The sequence below is a fragment of the Melospiza melodia genome, chromosome 25 (genome assembly GCF_035770615.1).
Source record: "Melospiza melodia melodia isolate bMelMel2 chromosome 25, bMelMel2.pri, whole genome shotgun sequence".
NCBI classification, from domain to species: Eukaryota; Metazoa; Chordata; class Aves; order Passeriformes; family Passerellidae; genus Melospiza; species Melospiza melodia.
In genome coordinates, this window is record NC_086218.1 from 11,396,258 (window position 1) to 11,419,173 (window position 22,916).

General features: G+C 47.3%; 4 protein-coding genes across 4 annotated transcripts; 1 reads left to right on the forward strand and 3 right to left on the reverse strand.

Annotated features, from left to right (window-relative positions):
• Positions 1 to 3,858: 3,858 nt before the first annotated feature.
• LOC134429164 (claw keratin-like) lies at positions 3,859 to 7,143 on the reverse strand. The gene is made up of 3 exons (XM_063176267.1): positions 7,015 to 7,143; positions 4,819 to 5,089; positions 3,859 to 4,712 (listed from the first exon to the last, which is right to left on the reverse strand). Exons 2-3 carry the CDS (start codon positions 5,072 to 5,074, stop codon positions 4,678 to 4,680), a joined length of 291 nt encoding a protein of 96 aa, XP_063032337.1. The 5' UTR covers positions 5,075 to 5,089; positions 7,015 to 7,143; the 3' UTR covers positions 3,859 to 4,677.
• An 8,552-nt stretch (positions 7,144 to 15,695) lies between these two features.
• LOC134429060 (feather beta keratin-like) lies at positions 15,696 to 16,135 on the forward strand. The gene has a single exon (XM_063176155.1). It carries the CDS (start codon positions 15,830 to 15,832, stop codon positions 16,133 to 16,135), a length of 306 nt encoding a protein of 101 aa, XP_063032225.1. The 5' UTR covers positions 15,696 to 15,829.
• Positions 16,136 to 17,757: 1,622 nt separating this feature from the next.
• On the reverse strand, positions 17,758 to 18,081 carry LOC134429076 (feather keratin 1). The gene has a single exon (XM_063176164.1). It carries the CDS (start codon positions 18,061 to 18,063, stop codon positions 17,758 to 17,760), a length of 306 nt encoding a protein of 101 aa, XP_063032234.1. The 5' UTR covers positions 18,064 to 18,081.
• Positions 18,082 to 21,151: 3,070 nt separating this feature from the next.
• On the reverse strand, positions 21,152 to 21,475 carry LOC134429081 (feather beta keratin-like). Its single transcript, XM_063176170.1, has one exon. It carries the CDS (start codon positions 21,455 to 21,457, stop codon positions 21,152 to 21,154), a length of 306 nt encoding a protein of 101 aa, XP_063032240.1. The 5' UTR covers positions 21,458 to 21,475.
• Positions 21,476 to 22,916: the final 1,441 nt, after the last annotated feature.

Here is a 22,916-nt window from a genome sequence, read left to right on the forward strand (position 1 = left end):
CTGAGTCAGGAGCTCGGCCTGACGGAGGAATCATCAAAGAGAGGATTTGGGGTGGGAGCGGCGCTGCCGGAGCTTCGCAGCCCTCGCTGCCCCCGCTTCAAAGCGTCTCTGCCCGCTGACATCAGCGGCACCAAGCTCGCATCATCAGCAACAATTCCGCCCATCGGGTAATTAGCGGCAATTAACGCCTCGCTCCCCGCGCGTTCTGCTCTATCAGGAGTTCTGATTTCGCAGGGAAAGTCGGAGAAACCCCAAAATCCAGGCGGTGACCCCTGGCTTGCTCAGGGCAGGGAGTGACCTCGGTTGGTCTTGGGTGGTTGCACAAGAGCCGGCGGCTCCCGGGTGGGGAAAAATTCCCAAACCCGCCCAGGGAAAGGTTCTTGGGCTCGGTGGAGCCCAGAGCATGCCCTGGGAAGGGGTTGTGGGGTTGGAGGAACCTGGAGAACACTCAGGGAATGGTTCCGGGGTTGGTGGAACCCAGAGAACACTCAGGGAATGGTTCCGGGGTTGGTGGCTCCTGGAGAACATTCATGGAAGAGTTCCTAGGCTTGAAGCACGCTTAGGAAATGGTTCTGGGCTTGGTAGAACCTGGAGCACGCTCAGGGAAGGAGTTTTGGGGTTGGTGGAACCGAGACAACACTCAGAGAAGGAGTTTTGGGGTTGGTGGAACTCAGAGCACGTCCTGGGAAGAGTTTTGGGGTTGGTGGAACCTGAAGAAGACTCAGGGAAGGGTTCCTGGGCTTGGAGCATGTTTGGGAAAGGGTTCTGCGGTTGGTGGAACATTGAACCTGGAGCATTCCCGGGAAGGGTTCTGGGCTTGGTGGAACCCGGAGGACACTCAAGGAAGGGTTCCTGGGGTTGGTGGAACCCAGAGCAAGACCAGGGAAGGGTTCTGGGGTTGATGGGACCCGGAGCATGCTCAGGAAAGGGGTTCTGGGGTTGGTGGAACCCGGAGCATGCTGTGTTTTGGTGTTTTGTTTTGATTTTTAAATTTGTCCTCGGTTTTGGTATTTTTGTTTTTAATTTTTAATTAATCCTGTTTTTCAGTGTTTGGGTGGAGCCCCAGATCTGAGTTCCCTCGGTGGCTTTGCGTCTCCCTCTGCTTGTCCCGGATGGCATTGCACAAACTGCCTCAGTTTCCCCATGAAGCCCGGGATTTTTCTGTTCGATTTTGGAATTATTCCCACTCGATTCTGGAATTTTTCCCACTCGGTTTTTCAGTTATTGTCACTTGATTTTGGAATTACTCCCACTTGATTTTGGGATTATTCCCACTTGATTTTGTAATTTTCCCCATTAGATTTTAGAATTTTTCCCACTTGGTTTTGGAATTATTTCCACTCCATTTTGGAATTATTCCTACTCGATGGTGGAATTATTCCCACTCGGTTTTGGGATTATTCCCACTCGGTTTTGGGATTTTTCCCACTCCATTTTGGGATTTTTTCCGCTGGATTTTGGGATTATTCCCACTGGATTTTGGGATTTTCCCCCACCCGCCTCCCAGCAGGATGGATCCCTCCCCCCCGGAGGGAAATCCCACATTTTCAGGAGAGTTTAGGGCAGGGAATTGTTTAATGGGAGTAAACCACAGGAATGTAAACACGCGGGAGGAGGAGCCGGGTATTTTTAGCAACCCTTGGGTGTGGCAGATGCTCGGAGTCACCTTGGTCCTCCCGGCGTGGCTCCAGGGTGACAAATTCCGGCCAGCACCGGCCTCAGCTGCCACCAACCTGCCCCGGGGGGCTGAATTTAATGCAATTCAATCCCTCGGGGGCTGGAGTATTAACGAAGTGTCGTTAATGAAGTTTTATGCTTAATTAAGTGATGTTATCACCGGATATTCGAATATTTGAAAGCTGATAAGATGTGGTTTGATTCATCCTGGTTTTCAGTTCCGATGCTTAGTGTAGGAAAAGCAAAAATAGCTTAAAGATGAGGATTTGGGATGCGTTTATTCTAAATACCTGTAAATGTCATTGCCAGGGAGTTCCTTGAGTTAGTCCAAGACACTCAAAATTCCCAAATATCCCAAATATTCACCTTGGAATTAATTCCAGCCCCGGGGCGCACAGAAGCTGATTCACCGAAAATCCAAACCAGCTCCTGCCCCCCAAAAATACAAAATAATGATCCCGAAAAATGCCACTCCTAATCCCCATCCTCGTGTTGCTAAAGTGCAGCTGTTGCCCAACATCTGGATGTCCAAATCCAAATCTTGGTGTCGCAAGGCTTGTGTACAAAGATAATTAATGTTTGTGGAGCGTCCCCAACGCCTGTCATTAGGGGAAGGATCATCCAGGAGCTGATTTGTGGAAAAAGCAGATTTGCAGATTTCCTTTGTGGATTAGACGAAATTAAGTGGATTGGTGTGGACAGAAAACCCCCGGCAGGGGGGTGGGGGAGGATTTTGGGAATGTGATTCCCCGGAAATTCCAGCTCCTTAATTCTCAGCTTGATCACTCATTACTTCTAGCTATTACCAAATATCGGCTAATTTATACATAATATTTAATATTCATATTTGTTTCTTTCACATTTTAGGCTGCACGTCCCCACGTTGCAGATTGTTCTTGCCTATAATATCTCTATTTATAAATATAATTATATTTATAGGTTATTAATATTAATATTAATATTTAATATATATTTATATATAAAATTTATACCTATAAATTATATCTATATCTATATCTATATCTATATCTATATCTATATCTATATCTATATCTATATCTATATCTATATCTATTTATTTCTTTCACACATTGCAGATTGTCCTTGCTCATAATATATAATATTTATATAATATTTATATTTATATCTCTCACACGTTGCAGATGGTCCTTGCCCATAATATATAATATTTATATAATATTTATATTTATTTCTTTCACACATTGCAGATCGTCCTTGCCCACAATATATAATATTTATATTTATTTCTTTCACATTTTAAGCTGCATGTCCCCATGCTGCAGATCGTCCTTGCTCATAATATATGATATTTATATAATATTTATATTTATTTCTTTCACACATTGCAGATCATCCTTGCCCAACTTGTCCTAGCCTGGTGCCCCAGGGAGGGTGACAGCTCCTGCCTGAACACGCTTGGCCCAGGATTTTTGTCCTATTTTTGGGGAACAGCCTCACGAGTCAGCTGGAAAATTCATTCCAGGGCTTCAATTAATTAAACAAAAAAAAAAAATCTGCATTTTTGTGCTGGGCCCAGCTCCCAGAGGCAGCAGAATTTCACCCCAAAATCCAGGCTAGATGAACTCCAGGAAAAGGCAAAATCTCCTCAATTTTGCATGGTGGTTTGGTTAATGCTGATGTGGGAGGGGTTGAGCCTCAGGAAAAGTCCCAAAGTCACTTCTGGGACCAAAAAGGGTCAAAATTAAATGTAGAGGAGAAAGTTTTCCACCAGAACTGGAGTGACTGGACAGGGGGGTGGGTTCAGACTGAAAAATGGAAAATTTGGGTGGGATTTGGGTTGGAATTGTACCCTGTGAGGGTCCCAGGATATTCCATGGATTTTCCATCCTTGGAAGTGTCCAAGGCCAGGTTGGACCCACCTAGGATAGGGGAATTGGGGTGGGATTTTTTGGGATTTCAGGTTCCTTTCCATCCCAAACCATTCCAGAATTCCCTTGGCTGGTTTGGATGGGATTTTAGGGATAAATCCTTCCCTGGCCCAGGTGATTCCATGGATTCCCCATCCCTGGAAGTGCCCAAGGCCAGGTTGGATCCACCTGGGATGGGGGAATGTTCCTGCCCATGGCAAGGGGTGGCACTGGATGATTTCTCTGGGGTCCCTTCCACCCGAAACTATCCTAAAAAACCAAAACCCAAAAGTGCATCTGCATGACAGCATTTAATGGGAACGAGAAGCTCAATTCACAAATGCAAAACTCACTGGAAAGGATAAAATCAAAGAATTCCAGGAGCGTCCACAACAAATCCCCACCCCCATGATTTTCATAGATTTTAGCAGAAGAATTTTGCAAAGAGATTTGCTTTTACAGTTGCTGTAAGTGTTTTGATTTTGGTTTTTTTTTCCCCTTGCAATAAATGAGGTAAAGGCAGGAAAAGAAGCTGGGAGAGCGTTACATGGTGAGGCTAAGCAGAAATAAAGAACAGCAAGGAACTACAAATTCCTAATTTCCAGAAATGCCAAGTAGAGATGATTTATTTCCTTTTTTTTTTAAATGTTGGTTCAGCAAAATTTGCAAATGAAGAGGAATTTGGGTAAAATTTCATTTTGGAACCCAAGATTTTCAGTCATATAATTTGGGTGGATTTTGTAATTTTTTATTTTGGGAGAAATTGATAATAAAACATCCGTGTTGGCATAAAAATGAATTTATTGACACACAGCTTTTAGCAAACCAAAAAAAAAAAAAAAAAAGAAAAAAAAAAGGAGATATATATATATTTTAAAAATCTGGTTTCTTGGAAAATTCTGGGCTTTGGTTTATCCTAATTTGGAATGAGGTAAGTAGAGAAATTTCAGTTTTTTCGTAGTTTGGAAATTCTAGTCCTCAGGCAGGTTAGTGCCAGGAATCCCTGGATTTATGGACTCCATGGGAACCTCGGGAGCTCGGCACTTCTACAATCCATTATCCATAAACTTTGGTCGGGCTCTGTCTGACTGCTCAGTTGTGCTTTTTCAGTCTATCCACAGATATCCAGGCAAGGTTTAGGTTGGCCTGCAAGTTCCACAACAAAACTGGGATGAGTGAGGAGGAAAAGGATTAAAAACCCCCAAAGAACCCCGAAAGGAGGCCTCCGCAACTGAGCCCAAAGCGCACCTACCCCCAAACCCAAGGAATCCCTGGGAGCCCAGGAAGTTCCTGATGTCCAGCAGGCCCGTGGAGCCCACCAGGGTCTGCTGGGGGAAGGTGGTCAGCGTGGGCCCGGGGTAGATGACGGAGTAGGGGGGAAAGTCGGGCTCCACAATGTCCACCACGGTGTCGGGGTACTTGATGACGCAGGTGTCGTTGCGGGTCACGGCGAAGGGCTCGGGGCAAGCCAGGCCCGGGGGCAGGCAGCACTCGTGGAAGGGAGACATGGGGGCAGGGCAGAGCTGGAAAGGAGCAGGGAAAGAGGGAAAAATGAGAAAAATATTCCTCGGTGTGGCGCTAAACATCTGGGATAAATAGCGGTGTTTTGGTAGAGCGGTTATGGGAATTTTTGGGAAATTGGGAATTACAGAGAGCATGAGTGGGAGTTGAATTTGGCAGGGCAGAGCTGGAAAGGAGCAAGAAAAGAGGGAAAAATGAGAAAAAAACATCCTCAATGTGGCAGGAAATATCTGGGATAAATACCTGGGTTAAGTCATGCGGTTATGGGAATTTACGAGAAATTGGGAAATAGAGAGGGCTCAAGTGGGAGTTGAATTTGGCAGGAATTGAGCAGAAATTCAGGTGGGAGTTGAATTTGACCTGGAATTGAGCAGGAAAAGAGGGAAAAATGAGGAAAAACTATCCTTGGTGTGGCAGGAAATATCTGGGATAAATAGCAGCGTTTTGGTAACGCGGTTATGGGGAATTGGGAATTCCAAAGATCTCAGGTCGGAGCTGAATTTGTCCAGTTTACTTTTCCAACCAGGAGCTCTCTTCCTTCCTGGTTGAACTTCCTGCTTTTCAACATAATGGTATTTTTCAGACCATCACCATTTTAACCCCAAAATCTTTTATCCCATTGTTTCTCTTCCTGGGATTTTCGCTGTGTCTGTCCCACCCCTCTTGCCAGTGGAAAACCACGACTCCCAACTCAATCCGAGATTTTCAACTCAGGTTTAAATCCTCATTTAAATCCCCAGTGTGGAGGTTGGAGCTCGTGTCCTCCTCCCACCCTGTTCCAAGTGGAACACTGAGATCCAGGATGGAGATCCACCCATTTTTTATGGGTCTCATTAGGGATCAGCTGAATATTTGAAATCCCAGAGCACTTTAAACCCAGCCTGATATCGAGGCCAGATTTTCCCTGGGCATGGTTTAATTATGGATTGAAGACCGTGCTTGCCCTGGATTATGCCCACACGGATTGGGCAAGGAAAACACGTAAGGAGATGGGATAATTTTCCTCATTTTCCTCATTTTAGCTCTGTGAAGCTGCTGGGGGAGAAGTTAAGGGCTGGCAAAGGGGGGTTTGAAGTGATTTCCTAAATAATTCCCCACTTCACCCCAGGAATCTGTGAGGGAGACAAAATCCAGGGGGGATTTCTCACGTCTCCACCTGAACATCGCATTTTAACCTTCTCAAATTAAAAATTCTGAGGTTTTTTCCAATCAATTCAAGTCCAATCTCCTTAGACTTCAAGGTGAGGAGAAGACAACCACGGGGTATTTTTCCAGCTGAAAAGCTGGATCTGGAATGGCCAATTTTGGCTTTGAGAAAAGAAGATTGGTCTGGGGGTTGGGATCTTCCAGTGCTTCCATACTATTTGTAAAAGCTCATCCCAGAACTCCTGAAAGGAGGTGAAAAAGGAGCGCTGGGATCTTCCTTCTACATTTGGAATTCAAAATAGAAATATATTTTAACTGAAGCCAGCAGTAAAGGGGATTTTGAGTAAGGAAAATCTGTGTTCTGCTCTCTGCAGGATTGGGAAAATATTTAGGGCGAGTTCTCCAACTTAAAAGACACGGCAGCCTCCTGGAAGACAGCTGAGGGTGAGAACATCGTAGAAATTAAATTTTAAATGATAATTTCTTTAATGACACTGACTCTTTAGAATATGAAAAGAGCACCATGGAATTATTGAGGCTCTTTAGGATTCAGAGGGAGTTTTCTGTGCCCTCCCTGCTTTCCTGAGCTCTCCCCTCTGAAGTGTAAAACTTCAATTAACTCCAAACTAAAGGATAATAAAAAGGCTTTTTCTGCTAAAACACCCCCTTGTCCTTTCAGGAGCTCGCCCTGTCATTTGAGATTCAGATAGCAGTAACAACAATAGTAATAATAAAATAATAATTGATTTAAAAGTCAATAATTGATTCAAAATTGACTTACCAGGATCACCCAAGGAGGAGAGGAAAAGAAAAGTGATTAGGGAGGCTTCTACGTAGCAAATGCTTTTATACACGTCCCCGAAGCGCCTGGAGGATGTGACACCCTCTTTGCATGAAGTCTTAATTAGTTGCAAAACAAACTTTGCTGCCTGCATAACTTCTGCGAGTAATGAAACTGTTTTGCTCCCTGTTTGTGTTTGTTCCCTCCCGGAGCTTCCCAGAGCGTGCTACGCCCTCCGGGCAGGATTCACTTTGCCCTTTCAAGGGCCAAAAATAGGGCTCGATCTGCTGCTAATTAACCACATTTCAGTTATTTCGGGGCCTGATCAAGGGTTCTTTTATTGGCATTGGGTTTTCCCTCTCAGGTGCTGTGAAAGGGAGCTGAAGTGGCATCACTTCCTAGCAGGGAACTGAATTATTTTTATGATTTCTCAGCGTGGATTTTTTTTTTTTTTTTAGTCCCAAAACCACTCCCAGGGGCATCAATTGTACCCCTACATCTATGGATAAGGAGAAAAAATAAATTCGCCATGCCAGAATTCTCAATAAATTCCATGAATTCTCAAGAAATCTCATGAATTCAGAAATAAATCTTTAATTTCATGGTGTCAGTGACCTCATGGAGAAACCGCAGCCTTATCTCCCATCCTCTCCTTACAAATCCTGGGATGGGGTTTAAGTGGAGCAGCTGGATTTGCTCCTGGGCTTTGCAGGGTTTGACCCCAGCGCAATTAAAGGCATCCAAATCCCACCCACGGTTCTGGCTCCTGACTCAAGGTGAAATCACAGCCTCACATGGCCTTGATTTTGTTTTTTGGGTTTTTTTTCCTCCCTTTCCCCCCAGTTTTTGGGTTGGAAAGGATAAAGTTGTGGGAAAAGGAAAGTTGGAATCATCCAGGTTTTCTGGGGCAGAATTAAGGGGTGGGGGTAAAGTAGACAAGAAATTGTTCTGTCCTCATGAAAACGTAATTTAGCACAAATTATATAGACCCACTCAAATATTGGAGAAAATGGCGGCGGGTAGTTTATCAACATTTTGAGTGAGCCAGACATGGATTTAAAATGTTTTTATTGAGATTTTAAAGAGGAAATCAATGACAGAAAAATCATAATAAAGACACAAATCAGGATTCCCTCAAAAAGAGATTTCTGAGGGAGCCACTGGTTGTGTAGCCAGGAATATTTTGGGATAACAGCACCCAGAAAATTTTATTTATTTACTACCTAAAAACTGTCCTTAATTGAAATCCTATTGGAATACCGGGATGGGGATCATTTAAATATTCAGAGACACCCTTAAAAGCACAATTCCACCTCCCTTTTTCACCCCTGATGCCCAAATCTGCATAAATCCCTTGGGATCAGCCCAAACCCTTTTGTTCCCAAGTGCCCACAAATGCTTTTGCCTTAGGACCCCTCTCAGGCTGCAGATAATTTTATGCTTGGAGGGAAAATGGAGAGTAAATAATAATTAGGAACAAAGGGAGGCAGCTCAACTTCCTGGCACCTCGCTTGGGATGTGAATCCTGGGAAAGAGGAATGAGAATTGTGGATATCCCATCCCTGGAAGTGTCCAAGGCAGGTGGGAATGTCCCAAGATTTAACTCTAATTAACAAGCCTAAGGTTATAAGAAAGCTGTTCCACAGGATTAATTCAGCTGAAATGTCATTTATGAAGATATAAAAGGGCACTAATACATATTTTTATATTTTCATTTTTTTATATTTTAAAATGTTTATCTTTTTATATTTTTATATTCCTATATTTCTCTATATTTACAGATTTATATTTAATATATGTATTTATATATACATATATTTACACATATTTTAATGTATGTATATATTTCTATTTCTATATATTTATTTCTGTGTTTCTACGTTTTTGCTTCTTATATTTTTACATTTTATTTCCTTTCAGAACCCACATTTCTTGCTGTTTAACCACTTAACACTCTTTTTGAAGACAATAATTAATTGCATTTATATAAAATTCACACAATGTGTGGCCAAGAGCAGATAAACCTTGAACCTGAAGGTTTATCCATCAGAGGTTGGATTTGATGAACTTGGAGCTGGTGTTCTCTGAGCACTCCCCTTTTCCCAGCCCCTTGTGCTGCAGAACATTCTGGAACTCGCAGGGATTTCTGCTCCCTCTGCATTTTTGGTCCCTCTATAAAAAATCTCCTGGGCCCTTCCCTGGCAGATGGATTTTCCGTCGCCTTTGGCAGATTTTAATTCCAGTTATTATCTGGGTGTAGGGAAGCACAGGAGGCAAATGAATCCTCCGAGGTCACCCCGGGAGCAGCCGGAGGAACATGCAGTGAACCAGGCTGCCATTTATTTCAATTTATTTCAAATCCAGATTTGAATTCCAGCGGCTCCTGCAGGCCTTGGCTGCGGTTCTGCAGATCCGTGGGGAGAAGGAGAACCCCCAAATTCCAAGATCAACTGGGAATGAAGGAGTGGGAGTCCCAAGCCCTGGAAGGGATTTAGGGAAGGGCTGGGAGCACTTTTGGACGTGTCCTGAAATGGCTTTTCCAGTTGGGGCCTGGAAATCTGTGCCAGTAAACACAGCCCTGGGTTTTATTTTAATAAATTATTCAGTTTTCAAAGTGTTCTGTGTAGTCACGTTCTCCTGGTGTGTTTTGTGCAGTCCTGGAATGGTTTAAAGAAGGATCTTTAAAAATTATTTCATTCCAAGCCCTCCCAGGAGCACAGGCCGCATTCAGCCAGGCCTCGGACACTTCAGGGATGGAGAATCCACAATTCCCTGCAAAACATCCCTACCCTCCCACAGAACATTTTTATCCCGAATTTCTCCCTCAGAATGAGCAGCAAACTTTGATTTCTTTCCATTTTCTCCTCAAAAAAAAATGCTGAGTTTCCCGAAGCTGTGTGAGACCTTCAAGGTCCCATCCCTAATTAAAACCCCGGCCTTTGTTTATGTCTTTCGAAACCTGAAGCTGCCACTTAAGAAATCTGCAATTAGTGGGGCCTCCAAATTGCTGCCGTGGATGGGGTAATGATCCCCAGGCAGAAAATAATTCCTTTTTAATGAAAATCCCGCCTCAAAAATCACCCCTTAGGAAAGGCCGCGCTGCCAAGGAATAATCGTATCAGCGCGGGTTTATCGGCTTTTAGCAGTTAAAGAGGGATGAAACCACGCAAATAAATAATAATAATAATAATAATAATAATAAAAACAGGAGGGTGAAGATGTTGAAATTTTTTTCAATTAATTGAAATATTAATGAAGCCTTTTGTGTGTGCGTGAGGTGTTAATGAATTCCAGATTAATTTTTCAGGACTGAGTTCTGCATTCTCTCCTTGTGGGTCACACTGGCCCTGTTTGCATTTCTGACCTTCCTGTTCCTTCTTCAGGGCTGTTTTTTATCCCAGAATTCCAGAAGATTTGGGGTTTTTTTTGGTGGGTTTTTGGGTTTTTTTGGTTTTTTTTTTTTTTTTTTTCTGAGACTGCAAGGTTCAGAATTAAAATGAAAAATCTTTTTTTTTTCTCAATTCCTTCTCCTGACAAGCCCCCATTTTTATTAAATCTTAATCAAAGTTCTTTATTTGTCATTCCTTTCTAAAAAATCAACTCTGAGCCCCTTCCCCTAAATCCAGAATTAACCAGGAATGATCTCCACATTTTGATTTAACAATTATTCCCTGCTTGTGTAGTTCCTGAGGAATCAGTGTTGTTGAATGTCCAGGTTTTCTCTGTAACAAATTCCAGCATTTGCCTGTTCTGGGAATGCTGACAGAAGTAAAAACCCAAAGTTTTCAAATTGAAATCAAACAAGAGAAAATATTTATATTTATTAATATGATCATTATATTAAGATATATGATTATTTATTAATTAGTGTATTTATAATAGAGTAATATTTATTATAAATATAATGAATATTTATACTGTATTATATTCATAACATTATATTATTAATTATAAATATACAATAGATTCAATGTTTATTAATATATTTATATTTTATATGAATATACAAATATTTAAATATATTTATATAAACATAAAAATATATTTAATGGTTGTATTTTTATTCTATATTTTATTATAGATTTATTTTTATACAATATATTTATACAATATATTTAATATATTGTATTATTTTATGTTATTTATTTATTTGATTATGTATTTTAAAAATATCTCTTTATGACCAGAGAATGTTCATTACCAACCTTGCCACGTCCTTCGGGGTGACTTTGTGACTCTCTTTGTGCTCCTGCAATCCTGCTGCATCCCTAAAAGCTGCTAATGAGTGTTTTACATGAATAAATCATTCATGAGAGTTTGCAAAGTGCTTTGAAATCCTTTAATCTAAAACTTCCCGGGGCTGTTCCCGGGGACTGGCGTTGCCTTGGGAACTTTGCAGAGTCATCCATTTTTGCAGGAATAATTCCAGAGAAAAATGGGATGAATTATTTAAAAAGGGGAAATAGGAATAAAAATGGGCAATTCGATGATTTTCGGGGAAAGGGGATGGAGTATGAACCCTTTTCCTACTGAAATCTCCCAATATTCTGATTATTTTGTATATATATAATATATAATAAATTATATTATATATAATTTTTACATATTTATAATTACATATATAATTTATAAATATAATTTTATTTTTTTTATATATATATATATAACATAAATATAAATATATTTCTATATAAATATATCCCTGAGAGGATGGAGGAAAGGTTGAGGGAATTGTTCTGCCCACACAGAAATTGGGATTTTATTCCTTTTTCTTTAATAAAGGACATTTCTGGGCACCCTCGTTGTGCTCTGCGACTCTTTAAGCATCACCCCCCATTCAGGGTCTGAGAGCTACCCCGGGGTTGACAAAAACCTCATTCCCGACCTCATTTTGGGGTCATTTTACCAAAACCTGCATCTTTCAGCCCAGGTAACGAGGCAGGGAAAGTGCCCGGTGTCCCTGAGCTCTGCCCTTCCCTACAGCCAGATTTGTTTTTTACCTGCTCCTTGTTTGCTCCTTTAATCCAGCACAATTTTTATTTTTATTTTTTCAACTTTGAATCCCTCTTAAATGACGAGTTGGGACAGGGAGAGCCCCGAGGCAGCGACTCTGATCCCAAAAGTGCCATCCCAGGTGCTCATTAATGGTTTGCACATCCCTGTGTCATTATCCCCAGCGTGGAATTGGCTTCAGCCACCCATGGGTTGAGCAATAAAAGTCCTCAAAGATAAACAAATCAGAGCTCAGCTGTCATTCCAGTAATCAGCTCCTAATCAGGTCAGGATACTTGGCCTTGTAAGGCGTTTTTAAATTTTATTATTTCCTACGCATTTTGAAGCCAAATAATGGAATAAATTAAATCCCAATAGTGGACGAAATTAAATCCCAATAGTGGAGTAAATGAAATCCCAAGAATGGAATAAAATAAATCCCAATAATGGAATTAATGAAATCCCAAGAATGGAACAAATGAAATCCCAATAGTGGTATAAATGAAATCCCAAGAATGGAATAAATTAAATCCCAGGAATGGAATAAATTCAATGGAATAAATTCCATTATAATTAATGGAATAACCTGCATCCAGGGAGAAGCAAATACACTCTTTTCCATTCCATGGCTTTGTGCTGTGATTTCCTGTCAGTCTCCCAGGAAATCATGGAATGTTTGGGATGGAAGGGACCTTGAAACTCATCTCGTTCCCCCCCTGCCATGGACAGGAACTATCCCACCATCCCCAGGTGCTCCAGACTGGCTTTGGACGCTTCCAAGGATGGAGTATCCATCCATAACCCCTGCTGGAACCTCCCCACCCTCCCAGGGAGGATTCCTTCCCAAAATCCCACCTAAATTTCCTTTCTGTCAGTCTGAACCTTCCCAAAATCCCACCTAAATTTCCTTTCTGTTGGTGTGAACCTTCCCAAAATCCCACCTAAATTTCTTTTCTGTGGGTCTGAACATTCCCAGAATCCCATCTAAATTATCTCCCTGTCAGTCTGAACCCTTTCCCCCTTGTCCTGGCACCCCATCCCTTGGGAATTGTCTCTCCCCCAGTTCCTCGTTGCCCCTTCAAGTCCTCCAAGGCCATAATCAGGTCACCCCAAATCTTCTCTAGGCTGAACATTCCCAGTTCTCCCAGCAGAGCTGCTCCATCCCTCTGATCCCATCCTGCAGCCTCCTCTGGGCTCTCTCTAGCAGCTCCAGCTCTGCAGGTGAGGTCTCACCTGAGCAGGGCCCTGCTGGACCCCCCCTTTCCCCATCCCCACCTCATTTTGTTCCCAGTGCTGCTGCCTGAAATTGTCACAAGAATCCCAAGCAGCCTTGGATCCGCTCCAGAGGCTCTGTGGGAGGTTATTATGACACACAAAATGACTTTTTGATGAAAAAATTAATAACCCTGGGTTCTGACGCTGTCAAATGCTGTCTGCTCGGGGAGTAACCAAATTTCGGGTGACATTGTTGCCCAAGTGACAAAACCATCCCAATTTTGCATTGTAGCTGCAATATTTCCATGGCTGATGCACTCTGTGTGTCTCAACCATTTAATGAATATTTGGGATTGGCTTTGAAGTTCTTCCCTTTCAAGAAGTTGAAGAGCTTCGGTTGTTCTGCAGACAGACACCTCCGAGGCTTCGGGATGTGGGGTGAAACTAAATGAGAGATGGAGGTTCTGATACTGCTGGGAGGGAGCTTCCAGTGAAACATCCTTTTCTTTTTGTTTAATTTAAAAAATACTTCCTAAAATAATTCATTTTTTTTTAATTAAAAAAATACTACCTAAAGAAAATTCCCCTTAGTTGTGGAGTTATGGAATGGTTTGGGGTGGAAGGGACCTTAAAGATCACCTTGTCCTGACTCCTTCCATGGGCAGGGCCACCTCCCACAGGGTCAGGTTGCTCAATATCCCATCCAGCCTGGCCTGGAATGGATCACATCCTGGAATTGATCATTTCTTCAGCCTCAATCACCACAGGAAGCATTCCCAATTAATTTGGTCCTTCTCTGAACTGAAATCGTCGAATAATTCTAAAAATAAAGCCCTCAGTCTGGGGATTGAATAATTTTATCCCTTCATGGTCAGTTTAATTCTTGTTTTGCTGCAATCATGATGCGCTAAGCTCTGCTTTAATGAATAAAATGAAACATTTCTCTCCTCAGAAATGTTTTGGGGCGGAAAAATTGAAGCTGGAGACTTCCTCCCCTTGGTTAGCCAAAATTACCCGCTCAAATTATCCGAGTTGAGCTGAAATGATTGTTGGCTGCACCACCTGAATGAAGCATTTGGGGTTCTGGCTTTGGGGCTGGCCATAAATCAACCAAAATTAGGTGTCCCAGCAATTGCAGGGATGCCACCAGCCCTGTGTTCCCAATTGCTCCCATTCCTGTCCTAAAGCAGTGCTGTCAGGATGTCACCAGTGGCCACCCTGGCCTCTAAACTGTGGTGCCGGGACATCAAACCTGCGCTCATTCCAGCCCTAATTAGGCCAGGGAAGCAACTTGCCCAGTAGCCCACAGCCAACACCAGCTGCTGAATGTTTTATTTCCACTGAAAAACAGAATTCAGCTCCCCGCTGGAAAAAGAGAAAGAAAAACCATTCCTGGAGACTTTGCAGAAGTTGCTCTGAGGGTCAAGGGGGAATTAATCCCCCTTAAAGTGTGAAGCTGACTTGGAAAAAATCCACATTCTAAAAAATTCCAATTTTGGTTATTAAATGCGCTTGGAGGTTCTACACAAGCTGAAGGTGGTGACACAATAAACTATAAATCATGAAGTGGTTTCTGGAATAAAATACTGAATGTTGACTGAAAAACTAAAAAAAAAATTGGTGCCAAGCCGGGTTTGTGACCTAATTAGGCTCTCACCTAAAGCAGGGCTTCATTCTCGATGAGAGATTCAAACCAGACATGTGGAACAATCTGAAAACACACGGAAAAATAGCTGCAATTACATTTATGCAAAACATGCAAATGCTGTGTGAATCTGGAGCTATCTGGGATGAGTCTGGCATGGTTTTAATTTGGAAATGGCAACGAGACAGACGAGGCAGTGACTAAACCACCAGACAGAGGAGGAAAAACACTTTGCTTTCCAAGGAGATGGCCACAAAGGCCTGAATTACCTGAATCAACAGTGCTGGCCAGGAGAGGCCTTTGATCTCTAATTAAGTCACACAAAACGAGGTTCCAGCGTGGAATGGGGATGCCAGCAGCAAGGAAACGGGGAAGGAGCATTGCAGCCCCAAATCAAAGGTTGGTGCTGGAGGAAGGGAGTGTTTTCCATGCAGGATGAGCTTGGGAAACACATCCCATGAGCAAAGGCTGGCCCTGGGGCTGTGTGGGACAGTATAAAACCCACTCTGAGCACAGGATCCCTCATCCACCTCTCCCGCCTTCTCCTCCTCGGTAACACAGGTGAGCTGAAACGGCCTTTGGCATCTCCTTCTCCTTCTCCTTCTCCTTCTCCTTCTCCTTCTCCTTCTCCTTCTCCTTCTCCTTCTCCTTCTCCTTCTCCTTCTCCTTCTCCTTCTCCTTCTCCTTCTCCTTCGTGTCTTTGTCTTTGTCTTCATCCCTGGACTCACTGCTGCAGAGATCCTGCTGAGAACTTTGCCCCCAGATCCTTCTCCCAGCCTCTGCTCACTGTGAGGAGTTGGGAGAAGCTGTTGGGCTCTTTGCAGGAAGCCATGGGGATGAGGCTCCTGATCCTATCATCCTCTCTGTTCCCTGTCCCTTCCCTCGGCCTCTGCTCCTTCTCCTGCTGAGGCCGTGCCTCACCTTCTGCCTGTGCCTTCTCCAGGTTCTCCTGCAGCCCCAGCCATGTCCTGCTACGACCTGTGCCGGCCCTGCGGCCCCACCCCGCTGGCCAACAGCTGCAACGAGCCCTGTGTGAGGCAGTGCCAGGACTCGCGGGTCATCATCGAGCCGTCCCCTGTGGTGGTCACTCTGCCCGGGCCCATCCTCAGCTCCTTCCCCCAGAACACCGCCGTGGGATCCTCCACCTCCGCCGCCGTGGGCAGCATCCTCAGCGAGTCCGGGGTCCCCATCAACTCGGGGGGCTTTGGGCTCTCGGGGCTCTCCGGCCTCGGTGGCCGCTACTGCGGCCGCAGGTGCCTGCCCTGCTAGAGCTGGGCCGCACATCCAGCGAGTGCCTTGCCAGGCCAAGTGTCCCCTGGAGCTGCTGGCCAGCCTTTCCAGAGGCCTCGGGCCCCTCCTGACAAAGAGGGAGGCAAACGTGCCCACCTGAGGCTTCTGCTTGTCCTGCTTTCTCCTGCGCCTCCCCGGGCCCTGCCGTGCCCTGCTCTCCTGGCCCAGGGGCTCAGCCCCAGCCCAGCCCAGCCCAGCCCTGGGCTCCTGCTGCTCCCGCTGGCCCCGTGCCCGGGCCAGGCAGACGTGTGTCCCACTGCTGGCCATGCCTGCCTGCCCATCCCTGCTTTGGTTCTGTCTTCACACTCAATAAAGTTCACTCTGCATTGGAACTGGAGTCTCCTGGAGTTCCTGCCCTGCTGGGATGTGCAGCTCAAGCTGTTTCATGGGTGGGGGGTGATGCCGTCAGGGTGTTTGGGTGGTTAAAGGCCAGGGTTGGACCTTTCTCACACCTGGGCAATGTGAGAACCTCCAAGGCAATCGCTGGAAGTGCCATAGGGCAGTGGAGGGTGTGTGGCCTTGTGTGAGTGTGCACAGGGTGACCAAGAGTGCCCCAGGGGACATCTGAGCCTGGCTGAGGTTGAGGATGTGCTGAGGTGGGTGTGTGACGAGGACATGGAGCAGGGATGGGCACACAGGGACTATGATTCCTCCTCTGAGGGAGGGCAGCAATGATGGTGACAAGGTCTGGACCTGTACCCAGGCGTAGAAGGGAGCAGTGGATCCATCTTATCCCCCACCCAAATTGTCCTGTGGTAGGGAGCAGTAATTGCTGTGGACTCATTCTGTGTTGTCACTGTGTCCTGAAGGAGCAGGTGTCTGGAGCAGACCTGCAGAACTCTGCTGTGTTGACTGGCCACTTGGTCTTGGAGCTTTTTTTCAGCCTTGAGGACTCTGGGATTTCTCCACAAGAGTGACGCATGCTCAGTCCATTTCCACTGTGCCAACACCTGGCACAGGACTCACATTTCTCTTTGCACACCTGTCCTGGGAGCCATGTGTCACCTCAGAACCTTGGGTTGTCCCAGTGCTCCAGGGTTTGGATGCTGTGCTTGGATGCAGGCAAGGAAAACAACCACTCATAGTTGGAAATGTGTAATAAAGGCTTTGGGAATGTGCCTGTAAATCCTCCCAGAAGTCTCTTCTGGAAGGTCAATGTTTTGCTTCATCAACTGAAACCCAGTGTCCCACCTCCCTCCTGAGTCAAATATCCACTGAGGCACAATGACAAGGCCACACTGCCTCCAATCCCACCCCTCAGAGCATCACATTGCCCACGGAGCAGCTTTAGCTGGTGATCCCAAAATGGAAGGAACTCCAGAAGACTCCAGTTCCAATGCAGAGTGAACTTTATTGAGTGTGAAGACAGAACCAAAGCAGGGGTGGGCAGGGCCCGGGCCAGGCTGACCCAGCAGCAGGGCCTGGACGACTGTGGGACACACACGTCTGCCTGGCCTGGGCACAGAGGAAAGCAGGACAAGCAGAAGCCTCAGCTGGCCACCCTCCTTGTCAGGAGGGGCCCGAGGCCTCTGGAAAGGCTGGCCAGCAGCTCCAGGGGACACTTGGCCTGGCGAGGCACTCGCTGGATGCGCGGCCCGGCTCTAGCAGGGCAGGCACCTGCGGCCGCAGTAGCGGCCACCGAGGCCGGAGAGCCCCGAGAGCCCAAAGCCCCCCGAGTTGATGGGCACTCCCTCCTCACTCAGGATGCTGCCCACGGCGGCGGAGGTGGAGGATCCCACGGCGGTGTTCTGGGGGAAGGAGCTGAGGATGGGCCCGGGCAGAGTGACCACCACGGGCGAGGGCTGGATCACCACGCGGGAGTCCTGGCACTGCCTCACACAGGGCTCGTTGCAGCTGTTGGCCAGCGGGGTGGGGCCGCAGGGCCGGCACAGGTCATAGCAGGACATGGCTGGGGCTGCAGGAGAACCTGGAGAAGGCAGGGAAATAACCCATGGGGTGTGAGGCACACAGGGAGATGGTGCTTGCAGGAGGAAACACAGCCTGGGCAGAAGGGACAGCCTGGAGAGGGAGCAAGGGAGGAACCCAACAGCCCTGAGCCCAGAGAGTTCCCTGCAAAGAAATCCCAACATCTCCCACCTCTCCCCAGCAAAAAACGACCACAAAAACCTGGTGAGAGCAGAATCAAGGAGAAAGGTTCTCAGAGAGCACTGTGGAGAAGCCAAGATTCCACTGAGGATTGAGAAGAGAAGAGAAGAGAAGAGAAGAGAAGAGAAGAGAAGAGAAGAGAAGAGAAGAGAAGAGAAGAGAAGAGAAGAGAAGAGAAGAGAAGAGAAGAGAAGAGAAAAGAGAAGAGTGAGGTGAGACAAAGGCCCTCGCAGCTCACCTGTGTCACCGCGGAGGAGAAGGCAGGAGAAGTGGATGAGGGATCCTCACTTGCTCTGCCTTTTATACTGTCCCACACAGCCCCGGGCCCGACGCGCCTCTGCACAGGGAACGTGTTTACCAACAAGCTCATATTTTATGCAAAGCATCCCCAATTAAGTAAACTGAAGGTTGTTTACGCTCCCTTCGAGGCTGCCTTTTCATTTCCCTGTGCAGGACATGCCCATTCAGCCAAACTGGCTCCTTTCAAGTGCCAGCATTAGAGGACAAAATGTTTTTAGGGTATTTTTCAGCCAGAACCAGGCTGATGTTTCAGCCAGCTGGGTGGAGTGGTGCTGTATTTCCAGGTGATGTCAGCATCTTCCCCTCCTGAGGCAGCTCTGAGCCTTTGGAGTGATAAATGAAGTTTTTTTTATTATAAACCCAGGATTAAAGGGCTGGCTGTGGCGGGGACTGGCCGTAGACGTTGCTCCCTGTGACTCCAAGGCTTTTCAAGCCTTCTTAGACATCATTTATTCATCAGAGAGACTGCATGGGTTGGTTTTGAACTTTCTTTGGGATCTCACATTGTCTTTGGAAGAAATTATCTCGTTTCTCCTGCCTTTCACCTCTTTCAGCATTGCCTGGAGGTCTCCAATCAGCAGAATAGGACAGTTCCAGAAGGAAGGACGCTGCTTTCCCAACAAATATTATTTCCTAACAAATATTAGTCAGGGTCATTATCTTGCAGAAAACACTCCTTAATGAGAACATCTGACTTCAAAACTCTTCCTTCTCCCATTCCTCAGGGCCATCCCTCCACTCCTTTTTCCCCTCTGCCTCTGACCAGATCAGGTCCCAAATACTCAGGAATGTTTCCAAGCAGGACACAGGGAGCAGCTGAGGGCTGGCAGTGCCCACAAACCCAGCCTGGGCAGCACAAGCGGCCAGGATGTCCCCAGAGATGGGGAAAGGAAGGATTCCATGCTCTGAGCTGCATTTCCTGGGGCAAGGGCAGAGCTGGTATCCCCAGGAGTGGTGATGGCCCTGCCCAGGCACCACTGTGACACCCCTCAGGGCAAATGGGGCAAAACTCCTGTCCCAGTGAGGCTGGGGCTCCATCAGTGACAGAAAAATCTGAAATCCCAGAGGTCCAAGCCAGATTCATCATCCAGGAGGTTGAAGGGAGCTCTCAGGTTGATAGAAGTTGTTTCTCCAAACAAACACATTCAGGAGAAACCCCCAGGTGTGACAGGGCAGATCTAACAGAGATTTCCTTCAAAACTCTCACACACCACGTTTCCATACAGGCATTTCCACTTAAATGCCTTCCAGAGGCAAAACACTGAGTGCAACAAAGGCATTTCCAGCCCTCTGTCCTTCTCCCTCACCCATCCTTCCTCACTGAGGGTCTCCATGAAGCCCTGGGTGTCCCCACCAACCCCAATCTCTCAGGGGTGTCCTGGGTGTGTTGTCTCCCTTCCCTGGTTCCATTTTGACCCTGTTGCTCCAATGGCCCTTCCTGGCTCGGGCAAGGACAGGAGGACATTTCCACAGCAGATAAAGAGACAGAGGAACTTGGCAGGATGGATTTACTTCAGACACTGATGCCCCAAATAGGGGTTTGACTGTCACCAGGTGGCTGCAGGCCCAGGCACACCCCATTCCCTGGGGAGAAACACTCCACAGAATGCAGGGAAAGAAAACTGGGCATCACGTTGACTTTGGCAGTTGGAAAAATGTCCCTTCAACACATTTGGAACTCCCTCTGCATCCAGGACTTGGGAGAAAGACTGGAGGAGGGAAGGTAAATGTCCAGGGGTAGGTGGTAAAACACAATCATGGCCTTGGGCAGGTGGGTGAAACTGGAAAAGAAACACCGTGTCTGCGGCTTGAATCATGAGCTGGAAGTTGTCCAACCTCAGCCTGGCTCAAATGTCTCCTGGGGCAACTCCTGGTCACCCTGTGCACACTCACACAAGGCCACACACCCTCAGAGGAGGAATCATGGTCCCTGTGTGCCCATCCCTGCTCCATGTCCACGTCACACACCCACCTCAGCACATCCCCAACCTCAGCCAGGCTCAGATGTCCCCTGGGGCACTCTTGGTCACCCTGTGCACACTCACACAAGGCCACACACCCTCCACTGCCCTATGGCACTTCCAGCGATTGCCTTGGAGGTTCTCACATTGCCCAGGTGTGAGAAAGGTCCAATCCTGGCCTTTAACCACCCAAACACCCCGACGGCATCGCCCCCCACCCATGGAGCAGCTTGAGCTGCACATCCCAGCAGGGCAGGAACTCCAGGAGACTCCAGTTCCAATGCAGAGTGAACTTTATTGAGTGTGAAGACAGAACCAAAGCAAGGATGGGCAGGCAGGCATGGCCAGCAGTGGGACACACGTCTGCCTGGCCCGGGCACGGTGCCAGCGGGAGCAGCAGGAGCCCAGGGCTGGGCTGGGCTGGGCTGGGGCTGAGCCCCTGGGCCAGCAGAGCAGGGCACGGCAGGGCCCGGGGAGGCGCAGGAGAAAGCAGGACAAGCAGAAGCCTCAGGTGGGCACGTTTGCCTCCCTCCTTGTCAGGAGGGGCCCGAGGCCTCTGGAAAGGCTGGCCAGCAGCTCCAGGGGACACTTGGCCTGGCGAGGCACTCGCTGGATGTGCGGCCCGGCTCTAGCAGGGCAGGCACCTGCGGCCGCAGTAGCGGCCACCAAGGCCGGAGAGCCCCGAGAGCCCAAAGCCCCCCGAGTTGATGGGGACCCCGGACTCGCTGAGGATGCTGCCCACGGCGGCGGAGGTGGAGGATCCCACGGCGGTGTTCTGGGGGAAGGAGCTGAGGATGGGCCCGGGCAGGGTGACCACCACAGGGGACGGCTCGATGATGACCCGCGAGTCCTGGCACTGCCTCACACAGGGCTCGTTGCAGCTGTTGGCCAGCGGGGTGGGGCCGCAGGGCCGGCACAGGTCGTAGCAGGACATGGCTGGGGCTGCAGGAGAACCTGGAGAAGGCACAGGCAGAAGGTGAGGCACGGCCTCAGCAGGAGAAGGAGCAGAGGCCGAGGGAAGGGACAGGGAACAGAGAGGATGATAGGATCAGGAGCCTCATCCCCATGGCTTCCTGCAAAGAGCCCAAGAGCTTCTCCCAACTCCTCACAGTGAGCAGAGGCTGGGAGAAGGATCTGGGGGCAAAGTTCTCAGCAGGAGCTGCATAGCAGCAAGGCCAGGGATGAAGGCAAAGACAAAGAGAAGGAGAAGGAGAAGAGGGAGGCAAAGGCCCTCGCAGCTCACCTGTGTTGCCAAGGAGGAAAAGACAGGAGAAGTGGATGAGGGATTCTCTGTTCTTCTGCCTTTTATACTGTCCCACACAGCCCAGGGCCCACGGGCACCCTCAGCACATGGAACGTGTTTACCAAGCTCATCCTGCATGCAAAACATCCCCATTAGAGAAATGGGGACACTGCAATGTTGCTTTTTCATTTCCCTGTGCAGGACATGCCCAGTCAGCCTCCCAGGCTCCTTTCAAGTGCCAGGATTAGAGGCCAAAATGTGTCTGGGGGCAGTGCCACGTCAGCAGGGCCAGGTGATGCAGCTGGTTTTGGGGACTGTCCTATTTCACCAGGGCACTCCAGGCCCTTTGCCCTCCAGGGCCTCACTTTAGGACTCCCAGAATGGTCAGGGCATTTTTTCTGGCACCCCTAAAATAACAAACCACGCTTTAACATGTGTTTTCTGTGACAGGAGTCACCTCATCTACTGGGTAACCAAATACTCAAGTCCAGCTGAGGTGGGTGTAAACTTCCCTACCACCTTGGACACTCTGAAGAATCAGGGATTTCACATCCAGACAAATCCATGTGCTCTCTGCCCTTTCATGCCTTCGTGGAGAGCCCCCAGCATCCTCGAGACAACAGGAGGATGTTTGAAAAGCAGAAAATCCTCTCCAACACACCTTAACTCTGCTCCCACCAGCTCCACCCAGCACCAAGTGTGTTTGTTAGCCCTTTTCCACTGCTCCTTCTCCATCCCCAAATTTCCACAACCCTTCTGGGAGCCTACACCCAAACTCGACAGCAGGCAGTGGAAAGAGCCTGCAGAGCTCTCCAAGGAGACATCAAAACACATCAGAAGGACTCATGGTCTGGGAATGTCAGCAGGAAAACACTGGAGGCAAGCAGACAGCAAGATCATGGGCTCCTCTTCCATCCTGTCACCACACTCAGACATGCAGGGTCCACCTGGCCTGGCCTCGTCCCGTGGTCAGCACTGAGGGGCTGCCCTTGATGGTCTTTGAGACCTCCATTCCCTGCCCTCCATGCCTGGAATGGTCTCTGGTCACCCCATTCTCTGTCCTCCATGCCTGGAATGATCTGTGACCCCTCCATTCCCTGGAATGGTCTCTGGACCCTCCATTCCCCACCCTCTGCCCCTGAATGGTCTC

Bases quoted from the DNA above. Each gene is read 5' to 3' on its own strand.
- LOC134429081 (XM_063176170.1), bottom strand. From the start codon at position 21,457: ATGTCCTGCTACGACCTGTGCCGGCCCTGCGGCCCCACCCCGCTGGCC.
- LOC134429076 (XM_063176164.1), bottom strand. From the start codon at position 18,063: ATGTCCTGCTATGACCTGTGCCGGCCCTGCGGCCCCACCCCGCTGGCC.
- LOC134429164 (XM_063176267.1), bottom strand. From the start codon at position 5,074: ATGTCTCCCTTCCACGAGTGCTGCCTGCCCCCGGGCCTGGCTTGCCCC. The intron at 4,713-4,818 runs GTAGGTGCGCTT...TGGAACTTGCAG, and splicing joins GGGATTCCTTGGGTTTGGGG to GCCAACCTAAACCTTGCCTG.
- LOC134429060 (XM_063176155.1), top strand. From the start codon at position 15,830: ATGTCCTGCTACGACCTGTGCCGGCCCTGCGGCCCCACCCCGCTGGCC.